The sequence below is a fragment of the Photinus pyralis genome, unplaced genomic scaffold, assembly GCF_008802855.1.
Source record: "Photinus pyralis isolate 1611_PpyrPB1 unplaced genomic scaffold, Ppyr1.3 Ppyr1.4_LG8, whole genome shotgun sequence".
NCBI classification, from domain to species: Eukaryota; Metazoa; Arthropoda; class Insecta; order Coleoptera; family Lampyridae; genus Photinus; species Photinus pyralis.
In genome coordinates this window covers 36138892-36151489 of record NW_022170819.1, presented here as the reverse complement: position 1 = coordinate 36151489, position 12598 = coordinate 36138892, and the positions used below count along the sequence as shown (strand labels likewise).

General features: G+C 35.1%; 1 protein-coding gene across 1 annotated transcript; it reads left to right on the top strand.

Annotated features, from left to right (window-relative positions):
* The first annotated feature begins 807 nt into the window (after positions 1-807).
* On the top strand, positions 808-2330 carry LOC116178862 (gamma-interferon-inducible lysosomal thiol reductase-like). The gene is made up of 4 exons (XM_031498491.1): positions 808-990; positions 1493-1639; positions 1739-1915; positions 1969-2330. Exons 1-4 carry the CDS (start codon positions 946-948, stop codon positions 2209-2211), a joined length of 612 nt encoding a protein of 203 aa, XP_031354351.1. The 5' UTR covers positions 808-945; the 3' UTR covers positions 2212-2330.
* Positions 2331-12598: the final 10268 nt, after the last annotated feature.

Genomic DNA, 12598 nt, shown 5'->3' with positions numbered 1-12598 from the left:
AAGGGAAACTAACCATCTCGTGAAAATTAATTCAGTTAATTAACATCTTTCACTCAGTCCCTTTATCGTCTTGTATAATATGTAAATATCTAGTAACGCCCAAGGGAATTATCATAATTCCCAAGGGCGTTATTCGGCATATAGGTCAAAACTATGCAAAGTTTGAACTAAATCTGTCCAAGCGCTTGACGGTTATCGTGTTCACGGACAGACGGACACCATCGGCAATAAATTAGTAGAAAATCGGTTTTTTATCTCTTGATCTACTATCCCGCTGATTAAAATGTTGTTCCTAGCTCATTGTAATCTATTATTAGGAAATAATTGCAATACATGTCATTATTCCATCTTGTGTACTTATAGTCGTATTATAATATTGTATCGTGCAGTTATTGTACCCACCCGAATAAGAGAGGTCTCCAGTTTTTACCTGTAATAGCGTATATGCGTTAATCACCTCCGGTAAAAGAAGGCTTAATTGATATAATGTGACAGAATATATGGTACCTAGATAGGTCGCCCTAATGTTATCATCTTGTATAGGTACCTACTTGTACCTATCGAAAATTAATCGCAATTAATTAGATAAAAATATTAACATTCAGCATGATTAGGATATCGGTGACTAATAAAGTGCAATTCATTTTCCATTACCAGAAACAATAGTGTTAAATTATGAAATTTGCATTTTCTAATTATTGCTATATTAAACGTTAATTACATTCAGTGGCCTTACACACTTTTACATAGTAATTAATCTTACAAATATTTGTAACAATTTTCCTCTACCTCCAAAATTTCAGATTAGTAGGTAGGTACCAGTTATCGCACGATGATTGTTTGAGAGCACTCCAGTCCAGAGTATTTAAAGCTTGAGAGCATATTTGAGTTTTACTTCTGTTGACATTTTTCCGCCAAACGTTGACGTTGCAACATACAGTGATAATGAATTTACTCTTTTCTGTTACTTTTTTGATTGGTGTTTTCCATGTAAGTTTACCATGTTCATTATTACACATAGTAGGTACCTATTGGTTTGCGAGACTGTTTAAGGATGGTTATAGTTTCGATTTGATGTGTTATTTTGAATCACCCGAAAAACAGTTTTAGCAACTATGGATAGATTAGATACGATAAGGTTAACAGAGTTTATTGTAGTTTACGTAAAATTTGTTTAAACTATTACTTCACCAGTGTACCTAAAAAATGTTTTTAATGAAAATTGTGCTTTTTGAAACACTCCCATCACCACCACTACACTATAGGTCTCCTAACAACAAATTTATCTGACTTTCATCCGTTTATAATTTTCAATAACACAAAATTTAGGTACGACCCATTATCCATGGAACAAACGATGTGTTTCTTGCACTCTTATGGGTAAAACCATTGAATAAGTATTTTATTCAATGGGTAAAACGGATAATCGAAATTTAAAGCTGTGACAACAGGAATAATGAACACTATCCTAATTCTGACGTTTTTGTTACAGGTTTCGTGCGAAAAGCTTCAGGTGTCCGTTTATTACGAATCACTTTGTCCTGACAGTATCCGGTTCATTACTAAACAGCTCCAACCGGCTTACAAACTGATCGGGTCCAATTTAGAAGTGGATCTCGTACCTTACGGAAAAGCATCGGTAAGAAGTGCATCAATTTCGATCAATGGTGTTGCTCAATTCAAATAAGAATGTTGCTGCTCTGTCTGTATACCAAAAGTGAAAACAAATTTCTTGCAGCAATATCAACAAAGCGGCAAATGGGTCTTCAAATGTCAACACGGTCCGTCGGAATGTCGGGGTAACATGTTGCAAGCGTGCGGTTTAGCTACAGATAAAAGTCAGGATCAAAAAGTCGACTTCGTGTATTGCGTCATGAAACAATGGAATCCCAGTGGCGATCAAGCAATCGAACAGGTAAACCCATTGCAAACCATTGTAAACCTCACATTCTGACGAGATGTTTGTAGTGTTCTGGAAAATTGGGACTAAAGAGCGATGCGATTTTCCAATGTGCCAACAGTGCACAAGGTAGTGATCTTTTGGCAAAGAATGGAAAACAAACGCACGCAGTAAAGCCAAAGATTACTTTCATACCGACTATTGTGTTTAATGGCGTATACAGTTCTGCGAACCAAAGCGGCGCGTTGAGAAATTTCTTACAGACGGCCTGTGATCAATTCACCGACAAACCCAAGGGATGCAACGCGTGATTACCATTAATATTAGGCATTAAGTTAAGGTATCATTAGAAAAATCTGCTGTACCTATTCAATTTGAATTATATGCCTTTAATCAAACTGGATTTGTCGACAATAAATCAACAAAAACATGGTTGTTTGGACGTGTATACCAAGTTTGAAACTCTAAAAGTTGTGGAAAAAGCGTACCACAAGAAAAACCGTGAAATTTTCGGACTTTTTTCAGTGTTATCTCTATATCTCCTAAACTATGCATTTTTCGATGAACGACATATACGTTTTTGAAGAGCATTAAACGTATGACACTTTAGACATGGAGGTCTGTAGGCCAATGAATTACCACATTACGGCACTTTGAGAATAGACAATCTTTTTTCCAAAGTGTGAACAATAATAATATTCATAGATGGATACTTAACAATACTAATTTATCGGTAATCACGCAAACCGTTATCTAAAAGTATTCAGACTCCGACTCCCATTAATAATTGAAATCTGAAAATGTGCATACTAACATAGTTTTCCATGATCTATCGAAAGAAAATATTACGTATCATCATTGTGTCACTTCCAGTTTTAACGGCTGTGGATAGCTTTTAAATAGAACACCCTATATTGTATTTCCGGCATCTACATGAAGATCTACGTCGTTTGATACCACATTTCCCTATACCCATCATCAAAGGTTTTCAAGCCATTCAAGATTTTTCAAAGTTTCTGTTTAAATCATTATAAGGTTAGGGGTTGATATTATTGATATTTTATGTGATTCTAACAATCTATGTAATAGCACATTATATACCAAGGTAGAGAAGTCTAGTATTATTGCCTAAGCACGAAGATTACACCCTGAGGCGCTTGCGCCGAGGGATGTAAGGTGCGTAATAGACTTCTCTATCGTGGTGTCTTAAATTGGCAAAGTTTACATGTAGTCTTTGATGTTGATGCATATTCCGATGCGATATTTTGAAAAAAATAATTCGTTTGGTAGTAGATAATTGGGAAAATGTGAAAATCCTTTCAAATAAAAGTTGCAAGATTCGATCGGATAAATTCAAGGGATATTCAATAGAATTTTTTTTTAAAATGGCGATTATCGAGATATTGGCATCAACTTCCTTGTTTTGAATGGACGCCATATTGGATTTTTAAGTCACTCCATAGAGAAAAAATTACAAAACCAGTGATACTAAACACTTAGTATTTCATTTGGGAATCAACCTTGCATTTTTGCCTCGAAGTTTACAATGTATTTCTTATGGCAATAATTCCATGACCGATTGTGATTGAAACCAAATTCGTTCGTTAGTTGTCTCGCTAGCTGGTTTTGTATTTTTGTTTCTATCGAGTGATGTAAAAGTCAAATATGGCGTCCATTTAAAATAAGGAAGTTGATGTCAATATCTGGAAATCCGGCATTTTGAAATTTTTTTCTACACTCATTGAATTTATCCCATCGAATCTTGCAACTTTTATTTGAAAGTATAATAATAACAAAGATGGCCATGTAAGGTATCTACTCAATTTAAGACATCCTGTATACTACTATAGTAACGGGCGATCAAAAATGAGTTACTATCGAATCGCCTTTGGAAATTCAAGTTAAGTACGATTTACCATGTAAACAAAAATTCCAAAGGCGACTCGACAGCAACTCATTTTAGTACTTGAAGTCCTCTAAATTAACAGATCTATATTGTTAAAAATGATCAAAGTCCTCGTGTGAGATCGAAGGGACTTCAGCGCATTTTTGTGTGGCAGATCAGTGTTTTATTAGCCAATATTGACTCCACCATCAATAAGATCTTGCCGAAAGCTACCACGTTCACTTTGTCGGTACCATTTTCTCACTTACCGTGCACTCGCAATTCGCGTTTGAAGTTTTGACTCCACCATCAGTAAAATCCTTTGGGGGTTACCATATTCCCTTTGTCGACACCCACTTCTGATCACCCGCAACAATTCGGATTTGAAGTTTCGACTCCACCATCAGTAAGATCTCGTCGGGGGTTACCACATTCCCTTTGTCGATACACAGTTCCGACGTCCCGTTCATTCGTAATTCACATTTTGGTAGATTTCGCTAAAATCCCGGCATAAAATCGTATTCAACTTTTGGGTACTTCACATAGCTCGACCTTCTATTAGTGACACGAGAAAGAGAGACCGCGATTCGCGCTGTAAGAAACTTTTGGGCGCCCAAAGTCGACTACCCCTCGAAGCGCGCCGCGCAAAAGGTGGTTTATTTCGCCCCTAGGAAAAAAAAACAAAATTCCGCCACGCAGGAGTTGTGCGCGTTGACAAGATCTTCCCGACGACACCAATTTGAAAACAATCGGAGAAAAACTGTAGAAGAAGATAGATAAAAACTGAAAAATCTCCAGGTTAGTATAATACGCTCGGGGATGGCGTCCAGATGTCGTCGACTCCAAATCTTGTAGCCCCATCCCTAACGTTCTTAATTACACGGCCCCGATAGTTACATGTACACTGCTTGTCTTTTTACAAGCGTTTTCTACGGGCGCGCATTTACTGCCAGCCAGCCGACCAGCCAGCCAGCCAGCCAAAGTGAGATTAAAAGCTACTTTTTACAAAAAAAATTTTTTGCAAAAATGCGCTAAAAATGTGAACGGTTGAACAGAATTTTTGATTTATTAATTTAATATGTCAATTACGTGGGTGGAAGTAACAGTCAAGAAGGCCGTATTTTCTTGTGTTATTGAGATATTTTCAAAGAATAGTTTCGTTCGAATTTTTTCAAAATGTGATAATTGTATGTAATTTATTCTCTTGAAATGGCGGATGGTGGCAATTATTCATTTTAGAGAACTTATCTGAACGTTTATTGAGCGAAATTTCAGGTTGTGATTTGTAAAAGTGACAGCGTGACAGTTCTCATTATTGACTACTGGTTAATAATGATCACATTATTAACTACTTTGAACAACTGGCGAGAAAGCCTGCTTTACAAGTGGAAAAAATCATGATATCAAGTGAAAAAATAGGTTTTGATTTTAGGTATCTATATAGATAATCACAATCATAGGTGTTGACTTTTTTGGAACGAGGCGGGATTTATGCACTCATAAATAACTGCCTTATTACTTTTAAGTGTTTACCAGATTTTACCTCTCCGGTCACCTTCTGTCACATTACGCATCTTATGAACAAATGAGTACTTCCTCGTTACTTCCCATATACTTCCTCATAACTTCCTCCATTCTGTACAATTACTTCCCCTGGTGTTTACCCCCTGGTAAAATCTCATTTTCTTTTGTTTTTTGGTATGGCAAAATTCCATGGCATCACAGACTATTGAAAAAGATGGGGGTTTTATTTTTCCAATTTTCCGTCTTTATTATGCAAAAATTTGAAAACTAATACGGTTGACTGACGTAAAAAATTTTTTTCTACAAAAAACCTTAATACATTTTTGCCCCAAAATAATTTGAGGAGCCAATAATCGCATGTTATGAATTTTACATTGAAATACCTATGATGCGTTACACAAGTCACCATCCCTGTGTATTTTTTAGTTGTTCCGATGTTTAACCTCTGCATGGAAACTTATTCAATTTTTGATTTTTTGTTAATGTACCAAGTTATTAATTTTTTTCGAATAATTGCCCTAAGCAAACCTCACTTTGATCAATCCTAGCGACCTTGATTTTAAAGTTAAGAATTTTGGTAATGAGAAAGTTGGATTTAGTGATACGGAGTGTCACAAAAAAATAGTAATTCCCACATTTCAGCGTCATAACTTTTTTTTTCACTATTTTATTTTTCTATTCGATAGTCTTTCGTGTGCTTTCACTTTTTGTAGGTGGTGTCCTATGCCTAAACCTCGTTGTTTTTAGCTATTCAATATTTTTCACAAAAACACATAATTAATTGCATGTTTATAAATCAGCGTAGACGTAGACCATGATAATAAAAAACAAAAGAATGCCAGAAAGTAAGCAAGTGTCTTAAATGAACCATATGAACAATAAGATTAATTAAAAATGCGAATTTCGAAAAAGATGAAATAGTCTTTTTAAATAATTTTATTTTACTACGAAATAAGGAGTAGGTACACTTGCAGCAAATCATAAATTTATGGCACTGGTTTGATGTCTGACATTCAACATCTTGGTGTCAAGAACACCGATCAGCATCAGATGACATTAGATCAAAAAAGTATTCCTTCAGCTTCACCTTCTCCGTTGGCAGATAGTGGACGAAAATTCCTTGTGGAAATGTTATAAAAATTTACCCTTACCGTAATTTACCGGTACACCACTCAAAACAACCAAATACGTAACAGTTTAGTAGTAAAAATATGATTGGGATAGTTTACCTACTTCAACGGCGAACGCGTTATCTCTAATGGACACACATGTTAAGTATTTTTGTAAAGAATACACATTTACGATGAGGTTTTAATTTAATCATATGATTATGATCAATAATTAAGTTTTTTGGGTTTTTACGTCACCTCATGAGCGATCAAAATGCAGAATGATTCATCATGAGTCATGGTGCTGCGGTCAGGGTATTAGGAACCCGGAATGCTGACTCAAAAAACCAAATGTATTTAAATAAGGAATGCCCTGATTAAATAAAAGTAAAAACTCACCCTTAGCATGATTAATTCAAGGGAAGAACCATTACTTTTACCACTGGAACGACGTTAACAAGCACCGCCGCCGTCAAACTTTCTCCACTTACTGGACGGTAAATCGTTAGGTGAAGCGATAACAGGTAGAAAGGTCACCGTCGACGCGCGTTCCTTATCTTTAGTCATTGAAAAGTTACATCTTTTTAAATAAATAGTCGTTGTTGACCGGGTGTTTTCGGGATTGGTAGATTTTGAAGTAATTTACTTCAAAAAAGAACCACCCAATCCATCATTTTTAGCGGATTTCCATAAAAATAAAAAATACGCTATTGTGACCACTTTGTCCGTCCGTCTGTCCGGTCGCTATTAGATCTGTTATTATATTAAGAGCTATCGTTTTACTTTTTTCGGTATTTGGTTCGTTATGGTGTCGACGCTTGCACCAATGAAGGAATTTTTTCTGCGTTTATTACTAAAAAAGTTATAGTTAAAAATCAATTTTTTCATGTACCATAATTTTACACTTTTGCCGTTTATTAAAGATCCTCGAGATAGTTTATAATTTTGTATTGTCTGTTTGACTAGCTGTTGTCTGTCTGTTCGTCTGCCTGCCTGCCCGTCTGTCTGCCTATCCGTGTGCACGATAACTTTGTATACGCATGTTCTTAAGGATATAAAAAAAGTCGCTATTTTCAGCTACGTAGACTAACGGGCCAAAAAGGTACAACCCAAAAACTGACCAATCCTCCAAAAAATAGGGTACTTTGATCATTCTTGTTACAAAGAACATATTATGAATATGAATGTTCGGTTTACTGTATTTGTAAATATTCCTTCAAGCAACTATGCAAACCGAGATGCAAACGAATTCAAAAAAATTTGCGCATGCGCAATCCAATTTGTTTATTTGTTGAGATATTTAAATGAAACTTTGTATACAGGGTGGGCCATTAGTGTGTGGGTGGAAGATTGTGGGTTTATTAACGCACATATTTAAAATTCAATGTCGGGGCATGTTTTAGGGACCCTTAAGGTAAGGCTACCACTTAAAAATATGTTCACCGAAATTGCAATTGTTATACAGGGTGATTTATATCAATGTTGCATTTTTTTAAATGGAACCCCCTATACCTATATTATTACATAATTCGATTCCTTGGTCAATTTGTGTGACTTTATGTATTACACATGATATCTAAAATGAGTCATTTAGCCGCAATTGGTCGTTTTTTAAAAAGTAGATGTCCAATATAAATTCAATATCGCAGTTATCATTAAACTGAGAAGGCCGTGACTTGGCAGCATTACTATATAATCATGAAATGTACTAAGTAACATACGCCGAACGGTTAAAGTTAAATTTCTTTTGTGTTAAAAGAAATCACTCCGTCAATTTTCAAAATTTCAATCAAAGGTAACTTGATTTTTTTCAATGGAACTACCAAGTTTTTTTTATCGCATCAAACTGTAGGATGTTATTACCTTTTTAACAATATAAGCATGTCAATATTTATCTTTTAAGTACATATTATTCAACAATTCAGTGTTTTTCGATTTTCAAAGCCTCTCAGAAATTAGTAGGCCGTAGGAACTTCCATTCCATGGTTTTGTATCGATATGAAGAGAAACTGGGGCGTCTTAACTATATGTCGTTGGAAATGTTTCGACGACTTCCATCTAAAATATTTAGTGCTATTTGAGTGCTAAAATATTCACCTTTTCTCCCTCTGCACAATGTTTTCACCTCTAAGTGCTATAGACACCTCGAAAATTTCAAATGGTACGATAGGGAAATCATTTAAAGTGCCGACATGCGCAGTGTCAATTTTTTGAATTGAGAGGCGATTTCCCTGGAGCACTTTTAAGCTCTTAAAGTTCAGAGTATGGTTATTAAGTGCGCCGGAACAATGAAATCAGTAAAGTTTGCAAAGGTTTCCAAAGTCTCTCAAGTTTGGCGAGTCTGGTATATTATGTCTTGAGCGTCTAAACATTTTGAATTTCATGAGTCGGTAGTTTTTGGATTCTTTGGAAACAACTGGGCCCTCAATATTATTTCGAAATTTTCGAAGACCGTCGGGATTTTCAAGTATCTTTGTGCCTCTTGATGATGTCGTATTTTCCCCCTGATGCGCTTCCAAAGGAAAACTTCCTCGTTTAGATCTCGGATAAACATTTCTGATGAATTTTTTTTTTTTAATTAAAGTTCTTTTTCTATTTCAGCTAAAATACTTATAACAAAATAAAATAAGAATCGAAAACAACTTAAATTTAATCAGTCGTCGTATGAGATAGGGATTGGGGGACGATGGATCAATGTTCGCACTTCGGAACAAGTCATCAGGAGAAAGGAGCCCGAAGGGACTCTCATTCGCTCGCTTGGGCCCTGGCGTTTATAAGAAGGTATTAACATTTTCTGTTCTAGACTTATCCCATGGACCGACGATAGACGAACAAAGCACAAAGGTATGAATACAATAAGGACCTGTCGAATGCTTAATAGCTAATCAGTGAAGCCAACCAGTGGCGTACGTAGAAATGTATTCTGGGGGGATTAAACAAGTTCGTGGCACGTACAGTCACCCAGTGCGTACTAGAAGGGGGAGGGGGGGGGGTAAGAAATAGAAATTGGGTTGCAGGTTGCTGATGCTGGTAGTAATTTATCTATTTATTATTGTACAGGCGAAAAAGATTAGATTAGAACGGTACCTATTTTATTTCTTACTGCTGACAGGCCCCTTTATTGCTTTTGCTTTAATTAGTCAACGAAAACTTTGATAAATAGGTATATTTATGGGCAAAAAACCAATTTCGACAAAAAATTCAAAGGGCTGTAACTTTTGAACTAGTAGTCCGATCTTGGAACTGTTTGAAATTATGGATTCTACAGGCCACATTCTATAAGAAAATATTTTTTTCCGGTCAATCTGAGACAATTTTTTTTCTGGGCAAAAAAAAGGCAAGTGTATTTACCTTCCTTTTTTCCCAAAAATCGACTGCACCAAAATTTCTCGGGAAAAAACTTTTTCTTATTAATTTGGGTGCGTAGAATCCAAAACGATTCGTACTTTTTCGATTAGACGTCTCAATCAAAAGTTATGGGCAAAAAATTCCTGTTTTTAAAATTTAAAATTCTTATTTTCGTCATTTCGTGAAAGGCAGGACGCAGGTACAAAGTACCTGATACCTATTTGTTATTTTGAGCATCAATGTAGCGAATTGCCGATCGATGCCGAATAGCCAAATCGTTGACTGCCAACACTGATCACTCACTGAATAGTGAATACTGAATACTACAGAATATTTAGATTTTAGTGACTTTAGACTTTAACCAAAACCAAAATTGCGCTCTATATATACCTATATATTATTGCCTTTATTTTAAAGTGGGCGGAGCGGATAGCGGAGTATTACCTAAATACCTAACAGCTATGATGATAACTCAATTCTTCTGGGGGGGATATATCCCCTTCATCCCCCCCTGTAAATACGCCACTGAAGCCAACATTTAATTACTGGTTTAGAGTTGAAATTCTTTATTTCTTAAATATAGTTAGTTAATGCGCCGTGTGGTACACCGACATTCCATAACGCAGTGTACGGTTGGTGGCCTATCATCTGCAGTAAAAACTACCATCAAACCTGGTGATCACGTATGCATCAGATAGGCAATACACAATACTACCCAAAACGACAAATTGTGCAGTGTTCGGTCTGGGATGGGAATTAATGTTACCCACTTTAGCAAATATAGTTTATCGCCACAGATTAACTTATGGCTAATAGAATAAGATGATTAAAAAACCAAACAACAATTGCAAAGGACGATACATTTATTAAGTAGGTATACAGTGTGTCCCAGATCGCGTGGGATTGCATGGGTAACTTTGTTATTATTAAAGATAGAGAATTGGTTAAATGGGCAATGTTTTGCAGTTTTGGTTTGGATGCTTATTTAAAATTTCCTTTTGGAAATTCAAAATGTCGCATAGTTTCGACGTAAATTAAAAAAAAACTAAAATTGGTCATTTCCTTAAATGTCTTATATCATCGAAGGTATAAGAGATATAAAAAAAAGTTTTATATAAAAGTGGCTGTCTTTGATACACTTAATTTAGAATTGATGTCAAAAAAAAATGCAAGATGGCTACTTTTGAGGAACATTTACCAACTTTCTAAAGTTAAATAGGCGCTATATCGGATTTTTAGATTACTTAATAGATTTTTTAATTCTCTTTTCAACGAGACATCATAACATAAGATTGAAAATAAGATACCAGTTATATCAACGGTTTTTATATTTTAATCAAGTAGGCTGTGATGAATTAAAAAAAAAACAAAACAAAATCTATTCGAGCCAACAAAACAATGAAAATAATTACATTAGATGTTTAAAAAATGAGAGGGGATTTGGGCATTACAACTCCCTCCAAATTTTTATATATGTAGGCCTAGAAAAATTTTGATTTTTATAACATCACTTATTGACTATCTTATTATCCATACCATAGAGTAATTTACTCTATGTCCATACTTACATACCTACAAATGGTGGTATTTATTATTATTATTATTTATTATTTATTATCCCTCTCTTGTTTTGGGCCCTCAACAGGCATGCGCCCAATTACAGAGTGACCCGCATAATGCTATTTAGAGGTGTTATAACTGCGGAATTGGATCGGTAATCTTCGTTGGATCTTTAACTGCTCACTATGATTTACAAATTCTCGAATAAACTTCCTTAAAGGATTTTTCTAGACAACGTATGTTTCGAAGAAAGGGTTGGTTTATGCTACCAACACTGGCTGCTCAAGTCACAATTCACGAATTATGCACAGTACATTAAATTATAAAAGTAAGTACTTTATTAAAAAATAAAAGGAAAGTGGAAGTAGCTACCACTACAATAATAATAATAATCATCAATGGCAACACGTTGCCTAAACTGAACTGTCTTGAAGTGTGTTTCACTAATAATGGCCAGTATTTTAAACATTTGGTGTAATTATTTTCATTGTTTTGTTGCCTCGAATAGATTTTGTTTTGTATTTTTTTATTCGTCACAGACCTACTCTTGATTAAAATACAAAAACCGTTAATATAACTGGTATCTTATTTTCAATCTTATGTTATAATAGCTCGTTGAAAAGAGAATTAAAAAATCTATCAAGTAATCTAAAAATCCAATATGGCGCCCATTTAACTTCAGGAAGTTGGTAAATGTTCCTCAAAAGTGGCCATCTTGAATTTTTCTTTTTGCATCAATTCTAAATTAAGCGTATCAAAGACAGTCACTTTTATATAAAACTTTTTTTATATCTCTTATACTTTCAATGATATAAGACATTCAAGGAAATGAGCAATTTTAGTTTTTTTGAATTTACGTCGAACCTATGCGACATTTTGAATTTCCATAAGAAAATTTTAAATAAGCATCCAAAACTGCAAAACATTGCCCATTTAACCATAATTCTCTATCTTTAATAATAACAAAGTTACCCATGCAATTCCAAACGATCTGGGACACACTGTATAGTGTGAGCATACTGCAGCCTAGATATAGGTACTGACGCAATTACTAATCCAGCTTTACCCTGTATAATGTATATCACAACAAAACAAAAATGTTCCTCGTCTACACACGGTATTCAACTTATAAACCTGGCCGCACACCTAAATAAACAGCTGGAGCTCGTGCAAAACACGTCCGTCGCGCGTGAATCCAATTAAATAATTGATTTTATAGGTTTCAAGTTATTCCGAACAATGCGTTTATATAAGCTAACAAATACAGGTATT

Coding starts and splice junctions, on each gene's coding strand:
- LOC116178862 (XM_031498491.1), top strand. CDS start 946: ATGAATTTACTCTTTTCTGTTACTTTTTTGATTGGTGTTTTCCAT. Junction 1,640..1,738: donor TACCTTACGGAAAAGCATCG/GTAAGAAGTGCA, acceptor AATTTCTTGCAG/CAATATCAACAAAGCGGCAA. Junction 1,916..1,968: donor GCGATCAAGCAATCGAACAG/GTAAACCCATTG, acceptor AGATGTTTGTAG/TGTTCTGGAAAATTGGGACT.